This window comes from Pinus tabuliformis, chromosome 5_1 (assembly GCF_031772625.1).
Source record: "Pinus tabuliformis cultivar Carrire ecotype Pingquan chromosome 5_1, CPIR1, whole genome shotgun sequence".
Classification (NCBI taxonomy): domain Eukaryota; kingdom Viridiplantae; phylum Streptophyta; class Pinopsida; order Pinales; family Pinaceae; genus Pinus; species Pinus tabuliformis.
Genome location: NC_142305.1, coordinates 737417239 through 737445030, shown reverse-complemented (window position 1 = coordinate 737445030; position 27792 = coordinate 737417239). Strand labels below are relative to the sequence as shown.

Genomic DNA, 27792 nt, shown 5'->3' with positions numbered 1-27792 from the left:
CACATACTAATTAGGAGAATTTTGGGGTCTGAAATGACCCTCCTAAGAAAAATGTACAACCAAAATAAACTTTATAAGAACCAATAGGATTCAAGATGATGATGTCAACCATGGGGGATGATTCACCATTTTTGGAGTAAAAAAGTAAAAATATTAAAAAATAATAAAATAATAAAACTTTTTTTCAACTCGTATTTTCAACTTATATCCCTAAGGTTTTACTCAAATTTCAAGCGAGAGTACTCGTTGCATGAAAAAATTAATTAATTCCTGATCTAAGGGGTACCTATTATCACCAAAAAATTGATCATCTAGCCTAATTTACTAGATGGATCGAAGTACATCATGTAAAGCAAATTTTACCATAGTAAAATTTCTTTTACTTAATAAACCACCTTTGTTAAGTAATTTATAATTAAACCCATCAAGAATAATTAAATAAATCATTATTTGTTTGATTTTCTTCTAGGAATAATTAATTTAACTATTATTTTATTATTATTCCTTGTCATATTTGACCCAATCATGAAAAATAAACAGATAAATCATTAATTATCTTATTTTTCTCAACGAATATTAATCACTAATTAACAATTATTCTTTGTCAAATTTGACTAAACGCCTTAGGAATAATTAAATAAATCATTATTTGTTTATTATTCCTTAACTAATTCCTTGAGATGATAAATAAATCATTTATTTATTTATTTTCTCTAAATAAAAGTTTAAATACTTTTTCCCTCCTAAAAAAATATAAATAAAATACTCCAAGTGGTTATTCCAAGAATGGGATCAATAATATTTTATTATAGCTCATTATTCGAGGATAACTCAATATTGTGTTATAAATAGAAGGGTTTTTCATTCATTATTCACTTTTGATTATTTTCATTGTTGCACTCATTGTTGTAACTCTGATTATTTTCATCGTCGGACACCATATTTTTGTTGGGTTTACACATTATAGAGAGAGACTCTACACAAGCTGAAGACGTTTAAGGATAGCGAGAACCAATCCCATAGAGGGGTACTGGTAACATTTATCTGTTCTCTTCACAAGTGTTATAGTAAAATTATTCTTTACATATATGATTTCCATTAGATGATTGGAGTTATTACTCTTTATTTTTGTTGTTTAACTATGATTGTGGCATAGATCCGGACTTTGGTAGGTTTTGTTTCTATCAATTGGTGCAGATCTACAATGTTTAGCTACCATTTATATTGTTGAGATTGTTTGTCATCCACAATCTTAAGTGGGTTCTTTTCATACATCTTTGAGAATAAAACACTATAACAAAATTGGAGACTCCACTCGAGATTAATTCTGATTTGGAAACCTGGGTCTCCAATACAAAATTGGCGACTCCACTGGGTTTTTATACTTCAGATCCAAAAACATGGGTGACCTTTGGTTTTCAGCTTCGGGTTTCTTATTTTTTCAATTCTCTTAATGTTTCCGAGTTTTTTAACCCTAGATCTAATAAATTTCTGACTTCTGCAAGCTTTTTGCTCATTTATGTAGGTCACAGGAATCAGCCGCAACAAACGCGACACTTTTTTCTGAGATTTGTTGACCGAGATCCACGAAATAGAAATCGCAATTTTTAGCCGAAAAAGTGCGATCTAGGGTCCAAAACGTACCTTTCAGCCCAAAAAGTGTGATCCCTATAGAGAAATAGGTTAGTACCTGCGATTTCTAAGTTTTAGGGTTTTTCACATATCTGTTTCTTGGTTTTGCATAGAGTTTTCTGCTAGGTTGTCTGACCTCAGTCTCATCCCACTTAGGTCTTGATAAACTCTGATTTACTCATCGAAGTTGAATTTAGTGTCCCCTAAGGCTTCTAGTACACTTTCACCTTTCTAGGAGGAGTTTTGCTGAGTGAGTAGTTTGAGTTTTTGTAGCGCTTTGAGCCACATTTTCTAGATCTGTACCTTTATGTTCCAAATCTGTTAAGATAGATTGTTACCATCCATTGTGTTGCATTTACACTTGTTTGGTCATTTGGCTTAGGGTCCCATTGGTTTCCCTAGGTGTTTCACCCATCTCCCTATATTTTTGCACGTGATCTTCCCCTCTAGTTTTTTGTTGTTGCTGCACCACTTTCCAGTAGCTTAGTGTGACTTGATCCCAGTCACACGGACATTTATATCTCTTCACCGTTTTAGTGTATTTTCCATCGATTTAACCACCAAGCAATACAGTGCTTGCAAACCTAGTTTGGGTTGGGTTTAGTTAATTGTTTTGTTGTTCATTTTCTATTATTAATTTCAATTTAGTTTTAGCAAGATTTTTTCTTTTTTACAAACAAGATCTGGGTTTAATCAATTAATACACTTACACACACAAGCACACCTTGAGCAAAGGGCACTTGGTTTACACCGCCAAGCCAAGACTTAACATAATAAATTTATCTCCCCGCATCGTGAAAAAGATATATTGTTGAATCTCCCTTCACCATTTCTGTGTCACATGTATCGTACCACCATTGCGCCACCAAGGCTTTTGTTGCGAAGACTATTAGGCCCTCACCCCCAGTTTCCACTTGGGCATATTACCCCTCCCCATCGGGTTCGAGTTCATAGCCCTCTGATTCCCCACGCCAACTCTTTTCCTGGTTCTTCTAATTCCTCATTTGATTTCGAGCCTTCTTCACTATATATCGTCAACATGTTTGCACCCACAGCTAGTGTAGGAACCCAACTAGGTGTTGGCTCCTGTTCTATCCTGGTGGTCACATCAAACAGAACAGTCTCAAGAACCGTTCTGACGGCCCCTCTGATCCCTTTTATGGCTAGGTTAAGTTTGCCATATTTTAACTAGTTGATAAACAACCCCATACACCATGATGCTGGTTGGCCCTCTATGTTCACTAAGCTTCCTTCAGACATCCTGAAGTTTGAGGGTAATGCTGGAGAGGATCCTACCAACCATGTCTGATCCTTCCACATGTGGTGTTTGTCTAACTCCATAACTGATGACTCCATTCCTCTTCTACTCTTCCAACACACACTCACTAGGGACATTGCAAAATGGTATGTTGACTATCCCTTCACATCTCATTCCATTTTCGTGATGCTTTCTAAAGCGTTCATTTCATATTTCTAGTTGTCTCTCCAATACGACAATGGTACGGAGCTATTGACCACTTTTCGTTAGTTCTCCGCCACTCGTCTTTCTGACCATGTTCAAGAGTGGCGACGAAAGAGGAGCACATTTCGTGCCTTGGTTTTCAAAGACCGTGTCTATCTAGATTGGTTTCTTAGAAGCCTTTTATCCCCCATCGGGAAACATTTCACGTCCCATCTTCCTCATACCAAGGAAGAAATCTAAAAACCGCCTTGGATATGTTCTGATTTATGCACAATATGGTTATGTCTATACTTTCATTCCCAACCTCCCTCATCCTAGAAGAGCCAATGCACTAGGGGCATCTCGCGCCATCAACAGTATCATTGGATCCCTTTCACACTCTTCGCCATATACTCAGCAGATTTATGGCTACCCGCAAGGGGGCACAATTTCCTCTAACGCTTATGCCCCTCCTGCTAGCAACATGTTTCCAGGGCCCCAACCCGTCTATCAAACTATTGCCCCTCCTTATGCACAGTCGTGCACCCCAGCCCCTCAAGCATTAGCGCCACAGCCTCCCATGCATCCTCAGCCCCAGAAACCACTGCCCCCTCAAGATCAAGTTTTTGCACAGTAGAGTGCTACCAATCCCCCAAATTTGAAGAAAAATAATAAGGGGAAGGGTAACAAGGGTAACCAGGGTAATTAAAGTAACCAGCCTAGTGAATCCAAGGGGAACCAACCTAACACTAATAATCAGCAACAAGGCAGCCAGCCCAAGCATAACAAGGTTATTCTTATGAACAATCCTTGTGCATGTTGTGGTGTACATGGCCATTATACAAATGAGTGTCCCCTTTTACCCCAAATGAACCAAATGTGGGAAGATCAAGCCGCTTTTAGAGGTCAACAATCACCTCAGAGTCCTATGCCATCTCAACCGGTAGTTCTCACAAATCCTTTCCCTCAACAATATTTGTTGTTGCTTAAACTTAGCCAGGTCAAGCATCCCATCTCCCCCAACCTTCTGGTCCTGGTGACTACCAGATTCTTATGATGAACTCTGATGAGGTTAACCCCTCCATTATCAACCTACAAACTTGGTTGCATCAATATGACAAGCCCTCCACTTCGTCAGCTACTGAGTCCATAACCAAAGTATCTTCTGAGCCTCTTACAACACCAAATGGTCCTTTACATATCCATCAATCGAAAGTTTAGGCCATTCGTAAGATCCCAAAAGGGACATTATGTCGTAATGCGACTTCTAACAGAGCTGCTCATACATACAGTATAGTAGACGACTTGGTGCAATCACCTATCGCCATGTCGACGTTGGAAGTCCTCTAGTCGTGCCCTTCCCAAAAGGAAACTCTACTAACTTCCTTGGGTCAGTGGATCCTTTTGATGATCGCTTGACTATTTTCGCAGTTGATACATCAGTGCAACCCCCATTGCCTTCATCGGTTTCTTTCTAGATACCAGTTAGAGTCTGTAATGCCATCATCTCCAGATGCATTATTGACGAAGGCGTATGCACCTATGTGATGTCCGCTCTTGTTTGGAAATAGCTTAAGTCACCCGAGTTGTCCCACTCCACCATCACTTTGCGTCCTTGGGATGGACACCCCTCCCAGCTCCTTGGCATGTACCACAACTATCTAGTGACCCTTGCGAGCAAGATTTTCCATGTCGATATCAAAGTCATTGATGCACCTTTAGATTACAATATTCTCTTAGGTCATAGTTACACATATGCCATGTCAGCTATCGCATCTGCGTGTTCCACAAGATGTGCTTCCCCCATGAAGGGAAGATTGTTACCATCGATCAGTTGACTTACTACGAGCCGACATTTGTGACCTCCATTGTGTCCATTATCTTGTCAATGTCTGACAACCAGTATTCAACTCCTTACACTAGTGTCTTACCCAGAGTCTATAAGGATTCCTCATTGTTGGGTGCTTTCCCTGGTCCTCCCCCTCCCATTTCAGATTCTACTTCCATGAGTGTTTGCATGTTACAAGAGTCACAAGATGCCCTTAAGAACTCTAGTACATCTGACCAACTACCATCTCCTCAGCACCTTTTTGTTTCTCTTCCAGCTGAATCCTCTAGACTTACTACCCCAAGACCTCCTCCATTTGTGGGTGACTCTCCTATGTTCCCACCAAGAACTATTCGTCCAGGTCTCAACCATCCAGGAGCTACTCCGCTGGAACATTATCCTCCTGGTAAGATACCTTTCTTATCCCCCCCTTCGGGAATTTTTTCTGTACCTGTCATGGCTTCACTAGTCCTTCCTAACATGACTCTGGGGATCCTAGTATGGTACATCGATCCCCTTACAAACATTTCACCTGGTCAACCAAGACCATATCACGCTTTGAAACCAGTTCAACCGATCCCCATGACCCTTGTCGCTGCTTTAATTCCATTACAACCTCAACAGGAACCAAATCATCTTGTGCAAGCATCTAGACAGGGGGGAAACCTAAAAGGAAAGAACCCAAGGACAAGGCTCCCCAGCCTCCTCTAGCCCCTAAGGCCCCAAAGCCGACACCCCCATGCACTTTGTGTCAAGTTGTTGGGCATGCCACCAACAATTGTCATGAACTTTCTTAGTGCGGTTTTTTTAAGAGAGGTTAGATAAAAAAATAGAGAACATCAAAACACTTTCTCAATGCGGTTTTTTAAGAGAAAGTTAAGTTGACTGTTAAATTAATGGGAAGTAAATACACTGCAATGCATCAAAAAGTTAAATCTATAATCAAAAAGTTAAAATCTATAAGACTTTGAGCACAAGAGTCAGAGCAATGCAGCAAAACACACTGGAAAAAACGGTTGAACTCTTAACCTAGGCTACTTTTAAATGCGACTTTTATAGATTTTAATTTTTTTATTTTAACTTTGGCTACTTTTAAAAATGTTAAAAAATTATCGTAATTTATCATTTATTTTTTATTTTTAAAACTTGGGTAGAGAAGCAAGAATCCATTTTTATGGATTGAAAACTAAATGTTCATAAAATTTGATGAAGAGTGCAAGTAAAAGTTGGATAGAACAGTTTCTTGATTCATTAAATACTATATCTTATGGGTTTAAGAACAGTTAGTTGGATACAACAGTTTATTTGAAACACTATGTTATGGGTTTTGCAACTCCAATGTTGATTTGGTTTCAATTATTTTAACAAAGAATCTTGATAAACAAGAACAAAAAAATCATTTTTTTTTACCTCTCAGAAGCATTATATCCGTGCACACTGCATTTAACAAATAAAAATAAAATATAAACAATAATTTTGCTTAATGATTAATTTAAGGCATAGTATTTGATATTTATGGTCTTTAATTACCCAATGACAATCGTACCGAAAATATATAAAACAACAAATATATATCAATTATTATAATATTTTAATGATATTATTCTTAGTTACACAAATTGATCTATTTTAATGATATTATTCTTAGTTACACAAATTGATCGGTTTCTATTAGGTTAATTTGGGAAAATGCTATACGAAATTTTCAATATATATTGGAATTTTTTTATAAAATTAAATTAAAAAATAATGATTAATAACCTTGTATAACGTAAGTAGTTTCTATTCACCAGCTCAAGCAGCCTTTAATTGTTTAATGGGTGGTATATAGGCAAACAGGAATAAAATTTGATGGATAAAAATTCCAAGTAATTTGCTTGTCGAAAATAGCAAACATTTTTTTTCCTGTTTATCAACATTCTTTGTTAAAATATTTGAAACCAAACCAATGTTGGAATTGCAAAAACCATAATGGAGTGTTTCAAATTTGAAATCTATATCGTGCACTTAATGAAATTAAGTTCATTAATATTGCATGTTGCTTAGTCCATTGAATAAATAATACGATATGTGTAATAACCCTGGTAACTTGTAATTTCCGGTAAATGCTGCAGTAAAAACAATTTGGGTGATAACTTGTTTTGTCAAAAGACATTATTGTTTGTTAAAAGAAATGAAATGAATTATTTTTACACATGTGTGGAATGAAATGCTGGCAGCCTCTAAAAGAGGCTTTTCTATTAAAAGAAATGAATCAGTTAAGAAACTGAAAAAGAAAGACAACTGCCTCTCACCCTGAAGAGGGTTGGGGAAGGAGACCTCTGGGCTGTTTGGGAACAGGCAGAGGTGAGATTCCAGAGAGAGGAGTTGCAGAGCGAAAGTAAAACGGGTTATGTCTGGTTGTGATCAGATAACTCAGCACCGTGGTGCTTAAGTCTTGTTGAGGGCTGCAGGCCTGCAAGACGGCTAGGGGGGAGAATCCAGCGTAGTGGATCTCAAGGTTGGGCGGTTAAGAGTGAAAACTCTCAGGTGACTACAGAAAACAGTATATACCCCTGCAATCGAGTACCAGGTACGCATCTTAGACTTTAAGTTCAGAAAGGTTCTAGTATTGAAGTACTTAGTATATCTTTACTAAAGAGTTACCGTATAGAAGCTTAGTGAGATTGTTATTATTAAACAAATAGAATGAAACCATGTCTCAGACATTCAGGTGAAATATTTAACAAAATAACACAGGAAATCTGTATAACAGAAAGGCTAATTTCCTCGATAGTTTAACCAGGAAGATATTAGCCTTGCTTGTAAAGGTCTGAGTAGATAAGGGCCGAGTGGGCTGTTAACCAAGGGCATAGGCAATCCGACACCGAAGTGTCTGATAACTCTTAGCCGATGAGATAACCTTGTGGTGTACATTTAATCAACAGAGTAATTAAAGAGAGACAGAACTATAAGGATGGAAATTATGAATGCGTCCAAACCAGTTAAACAGTATTTGTGATAATATATTAGTTTATACAGAATAGCATTTCATACATTAGTTACTTCCAGTTATGTGTGTAAGTATTTCGGGCGAGTGAAGAACGGAAGTAAAGAAACATTTATATCAAACCCTAGTTGCTGAAATGAACATTTATATCAATCCCTAGTTGCAGAAAGAAATGAAGAAATATCAATGCATTCGAGAAGTAAATCTCATGTCGAAAGACAGATACCAGAAACCCAATAAACGCATAAACCAGACATATGAGTACACATATGGTGAGACTGTGCGCGGAAAGGGATAGGCTACACCTTCATGGAATGAAGGTAAGTCTATCCTCTCGCTGTAGGCCGAAAGCATTGCCATAGAAAACAATACAGTAGAGAAATCATAGGTTTTCTTAACTCGGAGGAACCTTAAACCAGAGCGTATTAAATCTGTGAAGCAAACGAACAATGATATAACCACAGTACATATAAGAGCTCATTACCAGCTTGATAATCTACATGGCACGGAATAGAAATAGCCTAGCAGTAACAGAGACTAATCAGAGGCATATATTTATTCTATAAGAACAGATTAGATATGAAACCCTTAACCGTGACCAGACACATCAAATGTCGCAGCGAGGCTATGAATAGTCGCTGATTAACATAATAGCAATTATGTGAATATTAATAACAGAAAACAAACCGATATCATTCTCTAGTGACGGAGTTGAGACATTAAAATAAAACAGAACTTCCATTATAAAACTCAGTCCGAAACAGGGATCTTTGGAAACCCAGTCCGCCATGATAACCACATCTTTAAATACGATGAATAAAGTTGGGTTTATACAACTGTGTAACTTGTTCGTAAACAACAAAGCACCGAATCAACCTAGGTATGATTAAGCTTCAGAATACATAGTTTGGAACAGAGCTTAACAGTAAAAAGAATCTAAGTATCAAAGCCATAACCTAGGTACAGCAGAAAACGACCATTCCAGAAAGGCCGTCAAACATAGCCGCATAAGGATGGGTCCAGGAGCCACCTGTGACACAGGTAGAAGTAGGCTGCCTCAGCCATAACATAACCCTGAAACGCACTATACAGACAGAAGAAAACTCGGGGAGTTAAGGGGCATACCTGAAACAGACTTGCGTAATCCTTCAGCAGTTGATGCATGCGAGCTGTAGTGTAAGAGAAAACCTAGCAAACGTTCAAAATGAACCATGTTGGATTATTATTCATCCAGTGGGATATAAACGAGAAATATTAGCACTGAAACAAGTCGAAGTGAAGCATTACCAGCAAATAAATGAGTTAGGGAGGCGTGATAAACCTGGAGAAGGCAGAGGAGTGACGATCCGGGGCAGAACGAAGGGGCCTGGATGTTGCAGCGTAACCAGCGGAGGAGGTCAATGAATAACGAATGAACAAATGATCCATGAAATGAAACCCTGGCACTTTTATACACCCGATGAAACCCTAAGTGAAGCCAGACCGTCCGATGGTGTCGAGTGATCTCCATCGTCAATTGTGGGCGGGAAGCTGTGCACAAAACCCGGGGTTGGTCAACCCTCCCAGACCACATGGCCTTCACGTGATAAGGAGCCACCTGGTCTAGATTGTGGTGAGCTGGCGCAATGCTCTGCCAAATGGCAGTAAACTCAAATGAATGCCGTCCTTTCGTAATTGCTGTATCATTATATAAGGTTAACAAAGGTTTTGGGCAGCGTGCGGTCGAACTTTATTAACCGGAGTATATCCTTGGTACCAAATAAGGAACATTCGACCCTTATTACTTACGCTAACCTCCTTGTGGATATGTGTTAGATGGACTATGACAAGTGCATGTTAACTAGGAGATTACAAATATAAGGTTAACCGTGTAATAACCATACCATAATTTTTTTTTTATGACTGTAATTTTGGTTTTGGAAAGGGAGTGTGACAATGTGGTATCAGAGCCAAGTTCCAAAGCTGAGACCTCTGGAACAACAATGGGAACAGCAGAACAGTTATGTTATACATGTATACAGTACAATGTTATTAATCATGTTTTTGTGTAACCAGGAGCATATTGAGACATTCAACAGCTGACAGTTATACAGTAAGATGGAGGATATGCCGGGAGCTGGCAGCACCCCAGCAGATAATGCAGGAATGTGGGTTCAGCTTGGTGCTGAGACACACAGTACTAATCAAGCAATACTTCAAACAGTTCAGGAACTGAAAGGTGAGATGGCACGCTTACGGGAAGACAATGCACGATTAACCATGGAACAAGAACGAATATTGAAGAGCTTATCTGAAAAACAAAATCCACCCTTACCCAGTCCTAGTGCAGAGCAACGAAGGGGCACTGAGGAACGGAACTACGCTCCTGAGTTTTCAGAAGAACATGAAGATCATTCTGACAATGTACAAGAGCAGCAGGCTACCAAGAGACAGAAAACGGAATTGCAGGGTGAATTTCGTAAAATCAAGCCCCCGCTTTTCGATGGGGAGCAGGAGGAAGCGGCGGAAGCATGGCTGATCAATATTAATAAATATTTCCAATTGTATGAATATGACCAAAATCTGAAGGCCCGTTTGGCCATTTTCCAGTTGCAGGGCAAAGCCACCTTGTGGTGGGAAGAAATTAAAATCGTGAAAGGTGTAACTGAGCAGAGTATAACCTGGGAAAAATTCCAGAAATATTTCAAGGAGAGGTATTTAACTGAGCGCTTTTATGATGAGAAGGCGCGAGAATTTCATGATTTACGACTAGGACAACAATCCATGGATGAATTCATAAATCGCTTTACTTCACTATTGCGTTATGTGCCCTACATAAAAGAGGAGAAGGCCAAGGTGCAGAGGTTTGTGAGTAGTCTGCCAGCTTATATAAGAGAACGAATTGAGTTTGATAACCCCCGAACCATGGATGAGGCAATCAGGAAAGCCAGAATTTGCTACCAGCAGAACAAACAAAAGGGAGAAAATCCAGGCAGGAAATGGAATGAGAGAAAAGGTAGCAGAAATGTCGGAAGCAACAAGGGCAGCCGCGGAAATGGTGGCAAAGGGGTTGGAAAAGGGCAGTTGAATAGAAGCACAAGTAAGGGTATTTTCCGTTCTAAGCCAAACGAGAGTAGGATGAGTGAGCTCCCTGCTAAATCAGAGGTGGAAGGAACCAGACCTCCAGTTCAATGTTGGGTATGCGAGGGGCCGCACTATGCTAGGAACTGTCCACAGCGAAAAAGAACAGATCAGATATCCCAAGTCCATGAAGCTTCCACTGTAGGGGATGTGGCACGCAGCGTACCGAGGATCAATGCGGCATTGGAGGACCGACAGGCAGAATATCAACCTTCCATGGTGGAATTTGAAGGTAAGATTTCAACCCTTGCTGTAGCTGTGCTTATTGATCCAGGAGCTACTCTAAGTTATGTTAGTCCAAAAATAGTGGAATATTGTAAGTTACCATCAGAAAAATTTAAAAACCCATGGCTAGTCCAGCTAGCTACGGGAGCAAAAAGGCGAGTTCTAGCGAAAGTTAATAATTGCGCTTTCAGTATAGCTGGACAGCCTGTGACAGCAGACTTGAATGTACTTCCATTGGGATCCTATGACATTCTGATTGGCATGGATTGGCTGGAAAAGCACTGGTCATTAGTAAATTGCAAGACCAAGACCATATACTATAAAGATGATATGGACCAGCAGCAGGAATTACAAGGAATTAAGCATCCTGTTCAGATCCGACCTATCACTGCAACCCAGCTGGCCAAATGTGTGAGAAAGAAATGCCAGATTTACGCTGTACAAGTTGGTTATGTGAACCAGAAAGATAAGATGTCTGCAATAAATGACATACCGGTGGTGCAGGAGTTCACAGATGTTTTTCCTGAAGATATTCCGGGTCTGCCCCCAAGGAGGGACATAGATTTCACTATTGAGTTGATACCAGGGGCAGCCCCAGTATCAAGGGCACCATATCGGATGAGCATTCCGGAGTTAACGGAATTAAAGATGCAGCTCCAGGAATTGCTGGATAAACAGTACATTCGACCTAGTGTGTCACCTTGGGGGGCTCCAGTATTATTTGTGAAGAAGAAGGATGGGACCCTTCGCATGTGCATAGATTACCGACAGCTGAACAAGCTCACGGTCAAAAACAAGTACCCCCTACCCAGAATAGACGAACTCTTTGATCAGGTGAAAGGAGCAAAGTTGTTCTCCAAAATCGATCTGCGATCTGGTTATCATCAGATCAGGATCAAGGATGAGGACATTGCCAAAACTGCATTCCGAACACGCTACGGGCACTACGAATTCGTAGTGCTACCCTTCGGTTTAACCAATGCACCCGCTACTTTTATGTGTATGATGAATAGCGTGTTCCACCAGTTTTTGGACAAGTTTGTGCTGATATTTATCGACGACATATTGATATATTCTCGTTCTCAGCAGGAACATGAGGAACACCTTAGATTGGTGTTGCAGACCCTTCGAGAGCATCAGCTTTATGCTAAATTTAGCAAATGTGATTTCTTTAAAGAGGAAATTCAGTATTTGGGTCATGTAATTACAAATGAGGGAATTGCGGTTGACCCTGAGAAGATTAAATCGATTATGGAGTGGCCTACGCCCAAGGATGTTTCAGACATCAGATCTTTCATGGGGCTAGCTGGCTATTACAGAAGATTTGTGGAGGGCTTTTCAAGAATAGCCTACCCCATTACCTCATTGCAAAAGAAAGGAAGGGCATTTAAGTGGACAGCAGAGTGCCAGCAAAGCTTTGACCGCTTGAAGCACTTACTCACCACCGCCCCCATCTTGAGAATCGCGGATCCTAATAAGGAATACGTGGTATGCACTGATGCAAGCAAAGAGGGCGTGGGGGGAGTATTAATGCAGGAAGGTAAGGTAATTGCATATGAATCAAGGAAGTTGAAGGAACACGAGCAGAGATACTCTGCCTACGATTTGGAATTAACTGCCGTAATTCATGCACTTAAGATGTGGCGACATTACCTACTCGGAAAGAAATTTCTGTTATTGACTGACCATCATAGCTTAACGCATTACTTCAATCAACCCACTTTGAATGCGAGACAAGGTCGTTGGGCAGATTTTCTTAGTGGTTTTGATTTTGATATAAAACATCTAAAGGGCAAGGAAAATCGAGTGGCAGATGCCTTAAGTCGGAAAGTTCATTGTTTGTGTGAACTTTCAGCCAGCCGGTGGCGGAGTTCGTTAATAGAACAAATAAAAATAGCAGCGGACAGCGATTCAGCATATCAGCAGCTGAAGCAGCAGATACAGCAGTCTGACCATGGACAGTTACAGCAAGAGTACACATTGGATAATGTTGGATTGCTGTATTTCAACAAGAAAATGTATGTACCTAATTCCGATGATCTTAAGAAGTTGATCCTGGACGAATTTCACACCAGTCATTATGCTGGACATCCAGGATATCAAAAGATGATTACAGCACTCAGGAAAGAGTATTACTGGCCAAGGATGAAGAGGCAAGTGGTGGAATACTTGGCAAAATGCCTGGAATGTCAACAAATCAAGGCAGAGCACCAACATCCAGCGGGACTGTTACAGCCTTTGCCTATCCCGGAATGGAAATGGGAAACCATTTCCATGGATTTTATAACCGGGTTACCGCGGACAAGAAAGGGTAATGATTCTATTATGGTCATAGTTGATAAACTAAGTAAGGCAGCACACTTTATACCTGTGCAGTCGACCTACAAGGCAGTACAAATTGCACACCTCTTTATGCAAAATGTGTTCCGCTTGCATGGAATGCCAAAGGTAATCATATCGGATCGTGATGTGAAGTTCACATCTATTTTCTGGAAAACATTGTTCGCTGAGTTGGGTACCCAGCTGAATTTCAGCACAGCTTACCACCCGCAAACTGATGGCCAAACGGAACGGGTCAACCAGGTATTGGAGGATATGTTAAGGGCAAACGTGATGCTCAAGCCTAATCAGTGGGAGGAGTATTTGCATTTAGTGGAATTTGCCTATAATAATGGGTATCATACCTCCACCCAGTTAAGTCCCTTTGAGGTGTTGTATGGGCGGAAGTGCCGCACACCCTCAAGTTGGGGTGGGTTAGAGGATAAATTGAGTTTGGGTCCGGAAATGTTACAAGACATGGAAGAGATGGTGAAGAAAGTGCGAGCGAACTTAAAGATTGCACAAGACAGACAGAAAAGTTTCGCAGATAGGAAAAGAAGATTTGCAGAACATAACGTGGGCGACCATGTGTTTGTAAGGATTCAAACTAGAAGGAGCACACTGCAGTGGAGTGGGTGCGCCAAGCTGGCTCCCCGATATGTTGGACCCTTTCAGATTCTAGCTAGGGTGGGGCCGGTGGCTTACCAACTTGCTTTACCCAGTCACATTAAGATTCACAATGTGTTTCATGTTTCTGTCCTAAAGAAGTATGTGTATGACCCCAGACATGTCATCCAATGGCAAGATGTACGGGTAAGAATTACCTCAATTGGCTTAATTATACAACCAAGCTTAATGAAAATTGACTAAGTGCTGGTTGTTTGCAGGTCGAACCGGAAGGCGGGGTCCTAATCGAACCACAGAGCATTCTCGACCGGAGAGAAGTGCGGCTGCGGAAACGGGTTATTACCCAAATTAAGGTACTGTGGCAGCATTACAGCCCTGAAGAGGCTACATGGGAAGATGAGGAACTTTTCAGAAAAGCTTATCCTAATTTTTTTAGTAAGAATGGACATCGGGACGACGTCCAATCCCAGGGGGGGCAGATGTAATAACCCTGGTAACTTGTAATTTCCGGTAAATGCTGCAGTAAAAACAATTTGGGTGATAACTTGTTTTGTTAAAAGACATTATTGTTTGTTAAAAGAAATGAAATGAATTATTTTTACACATGTGTGGAATGAAATGCTGGCAGCCTCTAAAAGAGGCTTTTCTATTAAAAGAAATGAATCAGTTAAGAAACTGAAAAAGAAAGACAACTGCCTCTCACCCTGAAGAGGGTTGGGGAAGGAGACCTCTGGGCTGTTTGGGAACAGGCAGAGGTGAGATTCCAGAGAGAGGAGTTGCAGAGCGAAAGTAAAACGGGTTATGTCTGGTTGTGATCAGATAACTCAGCACCGTGGTGCTTAAGTCTTGTTGAGGGCTGCAGGCCTGCAAGACGGCTAGGGGGGAGAATCCAGCGTAGTGGATCTCAAGGTTGGGCGGTTAAGAGTGAAAACTCTCAGGTGACTACAGAAAACAGTATATACCCCTGCAATCGAGTACCAGGTACGCATCTTAGACTTTAAGTTCAGAAAGGTTCTAGTATTGAAGTACTTAGTATATCTTTACTAAAGAGTTACCGTATAGAAGCTTAGTGAGATTGTTATTATTAAACAAATAGAATGAAACCATGTCTCAGACATTCAGGTGAAATATTTAACAAAATAACACAGGAAATCTGTATAACAGAAAGGCTAATTTCCTCGATAGTTTAACCAGGAAGATATTAGCCTTGCTTGTAAAGGTCTGAGTAGATAAGGGCCGAGTGGGCTGTTAACCAAGGGCATAGGCAATCCGACACCGAAGTGTCTGATAACTCTTAGCCGATGAGATAACCTTGTGGTGTACATTTAATCAACAGAGTAATTAAAGAGAGACAGAACTATAAGGATGGAAATTATGAATGCGTCCAAACCAGTTAAACAGTATTTGTGATAATATATTAGTTTATACAGAATAGCATTTCATACATTAGTTACTTCCAGTTATGTGTGTAAGTATTTCGGGCGAGTGAAGAACGGAAGTAAAGAAACATTTATATCAAACCCTAGTTGCTGAAATGAACATTTATATCAATCCCTAGTTGCAGAAAGAAATGAAGAAATATCAATGCATTCGAGAAGTAAATCTCATGTCGAAAGACAGATACCAGAAACCCAATAAACGCATAAACCAGACATATGAGTACACATATGGTGAGACTGTGCGCGGAAAGGGATAGGCTACACCTTCATGGAATGAAGGTAAGTCTATCCTCTCGCTGTAGGCCGAAAGCATTGCCATAGAAAACAATACAGTAGAGAAATCATAGGTTTTCTTAACTCGGAGGAACCTTAAACCAGAGCGTATTAAATCTGTGAAGCAAACGAACAATGATATAACCACAGTACATATAAGAGCTCATTACCAGCTTGATAATCTACATGGCACGGAATAGAAATAGCCTAGCAGTAACAGAGACTAATCAGAGGCATATATTTATTCTATAAGAACAGATTAGATATGAAACCCTTAACCGTGACCAGACACATCAAATGTCGCAGCGAGGCTATGAATAGTCGCTGATTAACATAATAGCAATTATGTGAATATTAATAACAGAAAACAAACCGATATCATTCTCTAGTGACGGAGTTGAGACATTAAAATAAAACAGAACTTCCATTATAAAACTCAGTCCGAAACAGGGATCTTTGGAAACCCAGTCCGCCATGATAACCACATCTTTAAATACGATGAATAAAGTTGGGTTTATACAACTGTGTAACTTGTTCGTAAACAACAAAGCACCGAATCAACCTAGGTATGATTAAGCTTCAGAATACATAGTTTGGAACAGAGCTTAACAGTAAAAAGAATCTAAGTATCAAAGCCATAACCTAGGTACAGCAGAAAACGACCATTCCAGAAAGGCCGTCAAACATAGCCGCATAAGGATGGGTCCAGGAGCCACCTGTGACACAGGTAGAAGTAGGCTGCCTCAGCCATAACATAACCCTGAAACGCACTATACAGACAGAAGAAAACTCGGGGAGTTAAGGGGCATACCTGAAACAGACTTGCGTAATCCTTCAGCAGTTGATGCATGCGAGCTGTAGTGTAAGAGAAAACCTAGCAAACGTTCAAAATGAACCATGTCGGATTATTATTCATCCAGTGGGATATAAACGAGAAATATTAGCACTGAAACAAGTCGAAGTGAAGCATTACCAGCAAATAAATGAGTTAGGGAGGCGTGATAAACCTGGAGAAGGCAGAGGAGTGACGATCCGGTGCAGAACGAAGGGGCCTGGATGTTGCAGCGTAACCAGCGGAGGAGGTCAATGAATAACGAATGAACAAATGATCCATGAAATGAAACCCTGGCACTTTTATACACCCGATGAAACCCTAAGTGAAGCCAGACCGTCCGATGGTGTCGAGTGATCTCCATCGTCAATTGTGGGCGGGAAGCTGTGCACAAAACCCGGGGTTGGTCAACCCTCCCAGACCACATGGCCTTCACGTGATAAGGAGCCACCTGGTCTAGATTGTGGTGAGCTGGCGCAATGCTCTGCCAAATGGCAGTAAACTCAAATGAATGCCGTCCTTTCGTAATTGCTGTATCATTATATAAGGTTAACAAAGGTTTTGGGCAGCGTGCGGTCGAACTTTATTAACCGGAGTATATCCTTGGTACCAAATAAGGAACATTCGACCCTTATTACTTACGCTAACCTCCTTGTGGATATGTGTTAGATGGACTATGACAAGTGCATGTTAACTAGGAGATTACAAATATAAGGTTAACCGTGTAATAACCATACCATAATTTTTTTTTTATGACTGTAATTTTGGTTTTGGAAAGGGAGTGTGACAATATGGTATTTAATGAATCAAGAAACTGTTCTATTTATTTTTCAATTCACAAAAATGGATTTTTGTTTCTCTGCCCAGGTTTTCAAAGTTAAAAAAAAAAAATACCAAATTAAGATAATTTCATTTTTAATTTATAATATTGAAATATACTGTAACTGGGTTATAAAGGATATTTGAAAAATTAAGCTAAAATTTTATCATTACTTCGATATTCATCATAACTATGAAAATAGCAAAGTTGGTATGTCGTCATTTCAAGCCTAGTTACCATGTTCGGCGTTACTGGTCTGAAAAGTTCGAAAATATGCCGGTTCGGTTCGTTCGGCTTAAAATTCGGTTATTCGAGTTAGCTACCGATTATTATTAACGTCAAACTTTAGTATTTAAAAAATTAAAATAAACTGCAAGGTAATTTGTTAAAGAATTTTGTTAATATAAAATTTAATATTTACAAAATAAAAAGTGGAATTTTCTATATTAAAATGGAAAAAATTAAAAATTTTGTTTAATTTTGTAAAAAGCTGTTAATATCAAAAAGTAAAAACAGACATTTTTATATCAAAAAGTATAATAAATAGTAAATTATATATTAAAAAATTATATTGTAAAAAATAGTAAATAAAAGATAATAAATTTAAAGTTATTAAAAACAGTAAACTTGAATAATAAGTTTTTTATAAATATTTGCAAAATTTATAATCTGATTTTTTTTTTTTCCATATTTTCAATCTATTTTTTTCAAATTTGGTAATTATGTTTGGTACACTTCAATGTTCTTCCCCATTGGTAAAGAAATCAAAAATTATAATTTAAAGTTTGGGTGTGTTTCTTTCTTCGAGTCTGTTTTGGATTCAGTGGAATGTACAACCTTTAACTGGACGAACAAAGTGCACATTCAACGAGATACAGTGAAAAGACGAAATCTGCAATGAGAAATTTATGTTTTAGTTATTAATTAATAATTAAATTATTAATTATATTAAGATTTATAGTTTGAAGTGGATATATTTTTCAAAAAATGATAGATTTTACGGTTTTTTTAATAAAATTATATTAAATACATATATAATATTTTTAATACTAAAAGGGGAAGAAGGCAATACTAAAAACAAAAAGAAAAAACTTAAACTGACCAGATTTTTTGATAAATTGAAATACAAAAATGACGACTAAAAAATTGAAATCTTGAAAATTAAAACAACTTTTCTCTACTGCAATTTTATGAAAAAATACAAGAACCAGACAGAGGCGGTGACGTTACCACCGCTTGACTCTTATTTTTTTAACTTCGATACGTTACACCATTCAAGCTTTGAATATCTCTATAATACTAAAAGGGGAAGAAGGCAATTTTGTGATGACGTAACGTCCGTAACCCGCTAAACGGAAGATCTCCTTGAATTCGTGTTCCGTCCTCTCCTTTCCACCGGCGGTGAAAGCCATCATTTCAATGTCAGACCTCAATACCATCTGCTTAACACACCCCACTTCCTCTTCGACAATTGCTTCCACAACTATCACCTTCCCGTTGCCCGCTGTAGCCTCGTCACATTTCTTCAAAATCTCCACGCACTGCTCGTCCTTCCAGTCATGCAAAACAGACTGCAATTTATTTCGTTAAAAACACAAACAAACCAAACCGGTATTTCGTTAAAAACACAAACAAAACACCCTTACCACTAGTCCCATACATAAACCATATCATTCACAACAGAGATGGCAGGATGAGTACCTTCAAAAACATAGCATCTGCAGGCGCTATATGCTCGAACATATTTCCCCTTACGTGCTCCACTCCTGCGCCAGCTCAAAACGCCCAATTGTAATTATGATGACATAGAGTTCGAAACACAACTTATTCTATGCTTAAAAAATGGATCAATGAAAAAAAAAATTATACATCAAATTTGAAGGTGATAATTTTCTAATTATTATTGTGTACGTAGATGATATCATCTTTGGGAGCAATTCGGAGGAGATGGGACACAAATTTGCAGAAGATATGAAAAAGGAATTTGAGATCTTAATGTTGGGTGAGCTAACTTTTTTCCTTGGGTTACAAGTTACTCAAACAGATAAAGGAATTTTCATAGCAATAAATTGAAGCAATTTGGCATGGAGGATTGCAAACCGGTGAGCACACTTATGGTGACTAGCTATAAATCAAGTAAAGATGATGAATCTCAAGAAGTAAATTAGTCCATTTATTGTTTAATAATTGACATATTATTGTATCTAATTGCTTCTGTGCCTAACATAATGCAAGTTGTATGAATGGTTTCAAGATTTAAAGTTAATCCCAACGAGTGTCATGTAAATGTAGTTAAAAGAATCTTGAATCTTCAAGGCACTCTTGACTGTGGCTTATGGTATCCCAAAGGTAGAAATTTAAATTTGATTGCTTACACTAATGTGGATTGGGCTGGTAGTATTGATGACAAGAAAAGCACTTTAGGAGCAGCATTTTTTTGGGAGGTTTCTTGGTCTCCTAGGCAAGAAAAAAGAAAATTTGAATCTCATTATCCACTGCTTAAGCTAAATATATAGTAGAAAACACCTATTGCACTCATATACTATGGATGGAGCAAACTCTTCAAGACATGCAGATTGAGTACATTGATCCCCTTCCTATCATGGTTGACAACAAAAGTGCAATAAGCATCTCCAAAAACCTGATTCTTTACTCAAAGACAAAGCACATACCAATCAAGTATCATTTTCTAAGAGATCAGGTGCTCAAAATGGTTGTAAGGTTAGAGGATGTGGCCACAATTGTACAAATTGCAGACATCTTCAATAAGCCACTTCCAAGAGAGCATTATAAATATCATAGAGATCATATGGGTGTGATTCCATTTCAGAGGCATTGAGGTGTTTTTCAATGGAGATAGCTACCATCTCAAGGTTGGCTCAAGAGAAAAAAATTAGTTGCAAAATGTTTGGAGAGTCGTTGGTGGTTGCTTGGCCACATGTACCTCATTTTATTATGAACTATTTTTCTTGCCTCTTCTTTCCCATTTCTCCAAGATGTATAGCTTCTCATGTATGCAAGGGTGGTGTGTTCAACAACTTAGAGGGAGTGTATGATGCAACCCCTCAGGGGGAGTATGTTAACAATGGCCATGTATCTTGTCATATTTATGTATCTTGTCTTTCCATGTATAGCCCCTTGTCATTGACGTCAAAGAGAGGAGGGGGGGGGGGGGGGGGGAGAGTTTTGTGTGTGCTTAGCTTCAAAAGTTATCTTCAAGAGGGAATTTTTAGGTTGACATCATTGGCAAAGCGAGAGCTTGTTAGCATTTTAGTGTGTCCATTGATGTCAACTGATGTATGCCTTGTATCTGTTAGGAAAAATGTTAATACTGAGAGGGGGATGCATCAATATTAAGGCTAATTTAAAAAATTTCTACCAATTTATACTTTCACATTTAAACTTGGCAACCGTTCATGTGACCATCAAAAACATATAATTTTTAGCAATATAAATAAACACACACACATACACAACAAGAGAAACAAGCACATACTAATTAGGAGAATTTTGAGGTCTGAAATGGCCCACCTAAGAAAAATGTACAACCAAAATAGACTTTATAAGAACCAATAGGATTCAAGATGATGATGTCAACCATGGGGAATGATTCACCATTTTTGGAGTAAAAAAGTAAAAATATTAAAAAACAATAAAAATAATAAAACCTTTTTTCAACTCGTATTTTCAACTTATATCCCTAAGGTTTTACTCAAATTTCAAGCGACAGTACTCGTTGGACGAAAAAATTAATTCCTGATCTAAGGGGTACCTGTTATCACCAAAAAATTGATCATCTAGCCTAATTTACTAGATGGATCGAAGTACACCATGTAAAGCTAATTTTACCATAGTAAAATTGCTTTCACCATCAGAAATTATTTAATAAACCACCTTTGTTAAGTAATTTATAATTAAACCCATGAAGAATAATTAAATAAATCACTATTTATTTGATTTTCTTCTAGGAATAATTAATTTAACCATTATTTTATTATTATTCCTTGTCATATTTGACCCAATCATAAAAAATAAACAGATAAATCATTAATTATCTTATTTTTCTCAAAGAATATTAATCACTAATTAATTATTATTCTTTGTCAAATTTGACTAAATGTCTTAGGAATAATTAAATAAATCATTATTTGTTTATTATTCCTTAACTAATTCCTTGAGATGATAAATAAATTATTTATTTATTTATTTTTTCTAAATAAAAGTTTAAATACTTTTTCCCTCCCAAACAAATATAATAAAATACTCCAAGTGGTTATTCCAAGAATGGGATCAATAATATATTATTATAGCTCGTTATTCGAGGATAACTCAATATTGTGTTATAAATAGAAGAGTTTTCCATTTATTATTCACTTTTGATCATTTTCATTGTTGCACTCATTATTGTAACTCTGATTATTTTCATCACCGCACACCATGTTTTTGTTGGGTTTACACATTATAGAGGAGAGAGACTCTACACAGGCTGAAGATAGCAAGAACCAATCCCATAGAGAGGTACTGGTAACATTTATCTGTTCTCTTCACATGTGTTATAATAAAATTATTCTTTACATATATGGTTTCCATTAGATGATTGGAGTTATTACTCTTTCTTTTCGCTGTTTAACTATGATTGTGGCATAGATCTGAACTTTGGCAGGTTTTGTTTCTATCAGTTGGTGCAGATCTACAATGTTTAGCTGCCACTTATAGTGTTGAGATTGTTTGTCATCCACAATCTTAAGTAGGTTTTTTTCGTACATCTTTGAGAATAAAACACTACAACAAAATTGGAGACTCCACTGGGGATTAATTCTGATTCAGAAACCTGGGTCCCCAATACAAAATTAGCGACTCCACTAGGTTTTCATACTTCAGATCTAGAAACCTGGGTGACCTTTGGTTTTCAACTTAGGGTTTCTTCTTTTTTCAATTCTCTTAATGTTTCTGAGTTTTTTGACCCTAGATCTAATAAATTTCTAACTTCCGCAAGCTTTTTGCTCATTTATGTAGGTCACAGGAACCAGCCGCAACAAACATGACACTTTTTTCTGAGATTTGCTGACCGGGATCCACGGAATAGAAATCGCAGTTTTTAGCCCAAAAAATGTGATCTAGGGTCCAAAACGCACCTTTCAGCCCAAAAAGTGTGATCCCTATAGCAAAATAGGTTAGTACCTACGATTTCTAAGTTTTAGGGTTTTTCACATATCTGTTTCTGGGTTTTGCATAGAGTTTTTTGTTGGGTTGTCTGACCTCAGTCTCATCCCACTTAGGTCTTGATAAACTCTGATTTACTCATCGAAGTCGAATTTAGCCTCCCCTAAGGCTTCTAGTACACTTTCACCTTTCTAGGAGGAGTTTCGCTGAGTGAGTAGTTTGAGTTTTTGCAGCACTTTGAGCCACATTTTCTAGATCTATACCTTTTTGTTCCAAATATGTTAAGATAGATTGTTACCAACCATTGTGTTGCATTTACACTTGTTTGGTCATTTGTCTTAGGGTCCCATTGGTTTCCCTAGGTGTTTCACCCATCTCCCTATCTTTTTGCAACGATCTTCCCCTCTAGTTTTTTGTTGTTGTTGCACCACTTTCCAGTAGCTTCGTGTGACTTGATCCCAGTCACATGGAAATTTAGATCTCTTCACCGTTTTAGTGTATTTTCCATCGATTTAGCCACCAAGCAGTACAGTGCTTGCAAACCCAGTTTGGGTGGGGTTTAGTTAATTGTTTTGTTGTTCATTTTCTATTATTAATTTCAATTTATTTTCAGCAATCTTTTTTCTTTTTTACAAACCCGATCTGGGCTTAATCAATTAATACACTTACACACACAAGCACACCTTAAGCAAAGGGCATTTGGTTTACACCACCAAGCTAAGACTTAACATAATAAATTTATCTCCCTGCATCGTGACAAAGATATATTGTTGAATCTCCCTTCACCATTTTTGTGTCACGTGTGTCTTACCACCATTGCACCACCAAGGCTTTTATCGCGGAGACTATTAGGCCTTCACCCCCAATTTCCACTCGGGCATATTACCCCTCCCCATCGGGTTCGAGTTCATAGCCCTCCAAGTCCCCACACCAACTATTTTCCTGGTTCTTCTAATTCCTCATTTGATTTCGAGCCTTCTTCACTACATATCATCACCATGTCTGCACCCACAGCTGGTGCAGGAACCCAACCGGGTGTTGGCTCATGTTCTATCCTGGTGGTCACATCAAGCGGAATAGTCTCAGGAACCGTTTTGACAGCCCCCATGATCCATTTTATGGCTAGGTTAAGTCTACCATATTTTAACCAGTTGATAAACGACCCCATACACCATGATGCTGGTTGGCCCTCTATGTTGACTGAGCTTCCTTCAGACATCCTGAAGTTTTAGGGTAATGTTGGAGAGGATCCTACCAACCATGTCTGATCCTTCCACATGTGGTGTTTGTCCAACGCCATAACCGATAACTCCATTCATCTTCTATTCTTCCAACACACACTCACTAGGGACACTGCAAAATGGTATGTTGACCAGCACTCCGCATCTCATTCCATTTTCGTGATCCTTGCTAAAGCGTTCATTTCATATTTTGAGTTGCCTCTCTGGTATGACACTGGTACGGAGCTATTGACCACTTTCCGTTAGTCCTCCGCCACTCGCCTTTTTGACCATCTTCAAGAGTGGCAACGAAGGAGGAGCACATGTTGTGCCCTACTTTTCAAAGACCGTGTCTACCTAGATTGGTTTCTTAGGAGCCTTTTATCCCCCATTGGGAAATATTTTGCGTCCCATTTTCCTCATACCAAGGAATAATCTCTCCAAACCACCTTGGATATGTTCTGATTTATGCACAATCTGGTTATGTCTATACCATCATTCCAGACCTCCCTCATCCTAGAAGTGCCAATGCACTGGGGGCATCTCAGGCCATCAATGGTATCATTGGATCCCTTTCACACTCTTCGCCATATACTCGGCAGATTTATGGCTACCCGTAGGGGGGCACAAATTCCTCTAACACTTATGCCCCTCCTACTAGCAACATGTTTCTAGGGCCCCAACCCGTCTATCAAATTGTTGCTCCTCCTTATGCACAGTTGAGTGCTCCAACCCCTCAAGCATTAGTGTCGCAGCCTCCCATGCATCCTCAGCCCCAACAACCACTGCCCCCTCAAGATCAAGTGTTTGCACAGTAGAGTGCTACCAATCCCCCAAATTCGAAGAAAAATAATAAGGGGAAGGGTAACAAGGGTAACCAAGGTAATTAAAGTAACCAGCCTAGTGAATCCAAGGGGAACCAACCTAACACTAACAATCAGTAACAAGGCAGCCAGCCCAAGCATAACAAGGTTATTCTTATGAACAATCCTTGTGCATGGTGTGGTGTACATGGCCATTATACACATGAGTGTCCCCTTTTACCCCAAATGCACCAAATGTGGGAAGATCAAGCCGCTTTTAGAGGTCAAAAATCACCTCAAAGTCCTACGCCATCTCAATCGGTAGTTCTCACAAATCCTTTCCCTCGGTAAGATTTTTTGTTGCTCAAACTTAGCCAGGTCAAGTAGCCCATCTCCCCCAACCTTCTAGTCCCGGTGACTACCATATTCTTATGATGAACTCTGATGAGGTTAACCCCTCCAATATCAACCTACAAACTCGGTTGCATCAATATGAAAAGCCCTCCACTTCGTCAGCTACTGAGTCCAAAACCAAAGTATCCGCTGAGCCTCTTACGACACCAAATGGTCCTTTACATATCCATCAACCGAAATTTTAGGCGATTCCCAAGATCCCAAAAGGGACATTATGTCGCAATGTGACTTCTAACAAAGCTTCTCATACATACAATATAGTAGACGACTTGGTGCAATCACCTGTCGCCATGTCAACACTGGAAGTCCTCTAGTCCCGCCCTTCCCAAAACAAAGCTCTACTAACTTCCTTGGGTGTAGTGGATCCTTTTGATGATCGCTTGATTGTTTTCCAAGTTGATACATCAGTGCAACCCCCATTGCCTTCATCGGTTGCTTTCCAGATACCAGTTAGAGTTTGTAATGCCATCATCTCCAGATGCATTATTGACGAAGGCATATCCACCTATGTGATGTCCACTCTTGCTTGGAAACAACTTAAGTCACCCGAGTTGTCCCCCTCCACCATCACTTTGCGTTCTTGGGATGGACAACCCTCCCAGCCCCTTGGCATGTACCAAAACTGTCCAGCGACCCTTGCGAGCAAGACTATCCATGTCGATATCAAAGTCATTGATGCCCCTTTAGATTACAATGTTCTCTTAGGTCGTAGTTACACATATGCCATGTCAACTATCGCATCTATCTGTTCCACAAGATGTGCTTCCCCCATGAATGGAAGATCGTTACCATCAACCAGTTGACTTACTACGAGCTGACATTTGTGACCTCCCCTGAGTCCATTATCTCGTTGATGTCCGACAACCAGTATTCAACTCCTTGCACCATTGTCTTACCTAGAGTATATAAGGATTCCTCATTGTTGGGTGCTTTCCCTGGTCCTCCCCCTCCCATTTCAGAACCTACTTCCATGAGTGTTTGCATGTTACAAGCGTCACAAGATGCCCTTAAGAAGTCTGGTACATCTGACCAACTACCATCTCCTCAGCACATTTTTGTTTCTCTTCTAGCTGAACCCTCTAGAATTACTACCCCAAGACCTCCTCCATTTGTGGGTGCCTCTCCTATGTTCCCACCAAGAACTGTTCCTCCAAGTCTCAACCATCTAGGAGCTATTCCGCTGGGACATTATACTCCCAGCCAGATATCTTTCTTATCCCCCCCTCTGGGAATTTTTTCTATACCTATCATGGCTTCACTGGTCCTTCCTAACATGACTCTAGGGATCTTAGTATGGTACATCGATCCCCTTGCAAACATTTCTCCTGGTCGACCAAGACCATATCACGTTTTGAAACCTATTCAACAGGTCCCCATGACCCTTGTCGCTGCTTTAATTCCATTACAACCTCAACAGGAACCAAATCATCTTGTCCAAGCATCCAGATAGGGGGGCAAACCTAAAAGGAAAGAACCCAAGGACAAGGCTCCCCAACCTCCTCTAGCCCCTAAGGCCCCAAAGCCGACACCCCCATGCACTTTGTGTCAAGTTGTTGGGCATGCCACCAACATTTGTCATGAACTTCCTCAAATTAAACCTTTGGTTCATGAAGCGTTCCCTGAGTCGAATATTCCAGAAGTCCATGTTAACTTACCGGTCCCACCTAAGAAACTCAAAAGGATGTGCACAAACCCCCCTTGTGCCCTGTGTGATCTTTATGGTCACTACTCTCATTGTTTCCCTCGTCTCAATGAATTTCGCAATTGCCTTGGGGAAATTCGTGAATACGAAGCCACTCATAGTGGATCATCAACTCCTCTACCTATGGATTCTAGTACCACAAGTCAAATAGAACAGGGAGACTCTGGGCCCACTATTGTGATCCCTCCCATCAATGTTGAGATGACGGACACCACAAGCCATATCATTTACCTGTCATCATCCTTGATTTCCTCGAAGACAAACCTTTATGAGGTTTCTGTGTGCACTTCTATCAAACCACTTTTGACAGAATCCCAGGTCTCAACATTTGTAGATCCTCCATCTAGTAGCTCGACGTCTACCATTCCAGATGATGATTATGTGAGCCCTCTCTCTCAGGTTGATGCACCAGGTAATGCCACCGCATCATGTAGTCAGTCTTCCTCTCAAATTCCCATCTCCCCACCTGATGAGGACACCATGGAAGCTATGTCTACCACTGATCACCCCTGCACTTAAGCAAGGGGGCATTTATTTGGAGTATTTTGAAGGTCATTTCCTGCCTAATTATCCCCATTCACTCTACCTCAAGAAATTTTTCTCGTAGCACATCCCTTTAATTTTCATGTCTCTTTTTCTACCATGAAGTTAGGTAGATTATGTTGGGTTGTGTTATATTCTTTCAACGACTAGCCCACATAGTTAATTGGGAGGTTAGAGGAGGGGTGGAGCCCCCCCTTCGTTGCACCAATTGCGTAGCGAGGGGGTCACATGGGGTTTGAGGGGTGCAGATAACCCCACTCTATGGGGTCTGGGGTAGCATCCTGGAAAATTTTGGTTTTGGACCCTATGTTAGGTTGGGCGGACCCACCTATGGTTTTGTGCATGATTTTCGCACATGGGTTTCGGTCCATGGTATTGGATGCTTCAGCATGTATAAATATG

General features: G+C 39.5%; 3 protein-coding genes across 4 annotated transcripts; 1 reads left to right on the top strand and 2 right to left on the bottom strand.

The window, feature by feature from the left end:
• The first annotated feature begins 9987 nt into the window (after positions 1-9987).
• LOC149167055 (uncharacterized) lies at positions 9988-14466 on the top strand. The gene is made up of 4 exons (XM_089430347.1): positions 9988-11949; positions 12325-12780; positions 12874-13910; positions 14442-14466. The coding sequence occupies exons 1-4, from the start codon at positions 9988-9990 to the stop codon at positions 14464-14466; spliced, it is 3480 nt and encodes a 1159-aa protein (XP_089286473.1).
• A 1834-nt stretch (positions 14467-16300) lies between these two features.
• LOC149167054 (uncharacterized) lies at positions 16301-17239 on the bottom strand. Its single transcript, XM_089431452.1, has 3 exons — positions 16901-17239; positions 16705-16767; positions 16301-16609 (listed from the first exon to the last, which is right to left on the bottom strand). Exons 1-3 carry the CDS (start codon positions 17150-17152, stop codon positions 16523-16525), a joined length of 402 nt encoding a protein of 133 aa, XP_089287578.1. The 5' UTR covers positions 17153-17239; the 3' UTR covers positions 16301-16522.
• Positions 17240-18652: 1413 nt separating this feature from the next.
• On the bottom strand, positions 18653-19847 carry LOC149167053 ((RS)-norcoclaurine 6-O-methyltransferase-like). 2 transcript variants are annotated; one of them, XM_089431451.1, is made up of 2 exons: positions 19192-19847; positions 18653-19116 (listed from the first exon to the last, which is right to left on the bottom strand). In XM_089431451.1, the coding sequence occupies exons 1-2, from the start codon at positions 19201-19203 to the stop codon at positions 18820-18822; spliced, it is 309 nt and encodes a 102-aa protein (XP_089287577.1). In that variant the 5' UTR covers positions 19204-19847; the 3' UTR covers positions 18653-18819. The 2 variants fall into 2 exon arrangements, with proteins under 2 accessions (XP_089287577.1, XP_089287576.1); XM_089431450.1 differs by having other exon boundaries at positions 18736-19116; positions 19247-19847.
• Positions 19848-27792: the final 7945 nt, after the last annotated feature.

What these genes read in the sequence shown, in the direction of transcription:
- LOC149167054 (XM_089431452.1), bottom strand. Translation starts at nt 17,152, where the DNA reads ATGTGGTCTGGGAGGGTTGACCAACCCCGGGTTTTGTGCACAGCTTCC. An exon ending in CACTCCTCTGCCTTCTCCAG is followed by an intron (nt 16,768 to 16,900) that starts GTTTATCACGCC and finishes AACGTTTGCTAG; the next exon opens with GTTTTCTCTTACACTACAGC. An exon ending in ATTACGCAAGTCTGTTTCAG is followed by an intron (nt 16,610 to 16,704) that starts GTATGCCCCTTA and finishes CCTGTGTCACAG; the next exon opens with GTGGCTCCTGGACCCATCCT.
- LOC149167055 (XM_089430347.1), top strand. Translation starts at nt 9,988, where the DNA reads ATGGAGGATATGCCGGGAGCTGGCAGCACCCCAGCAGATAATGCAGGA. An exon ending in TGTCACCTTGGGGGGCTCCA is followed by an intron (nt 11,950 to 12,324) that starts GTATTATTTGTG and finishes CGTTCTCAGCAG; the next exon opens with GAACATGAGGAACACCTTAG. An exon ending in TATTAATGCAGGAAGGTAAG is followed by an intron (nt 12,781 to 12,873) that starts GTAATTGCATAT and finishes CATGCACTTAAG; the next exon opens with ATGTGGCGACATTACCTACT.
- LOC149167053 (XM_089431450.1), bottom strand. Translation starts at nt 19,288, where the DNA reads ATGTTCGAGCATATAGCGCCTGCAGATGCTATGTTTTTGAAG. An exon ending in CAGATGCTATGTTTTTGAAG is followed by an intron (nt 19,117 to 19,246) that starts GTACTCATCCTG and finishes AATAAATTGCAG; the next exon opens with TCTGTTTTGCATGACTGGAA.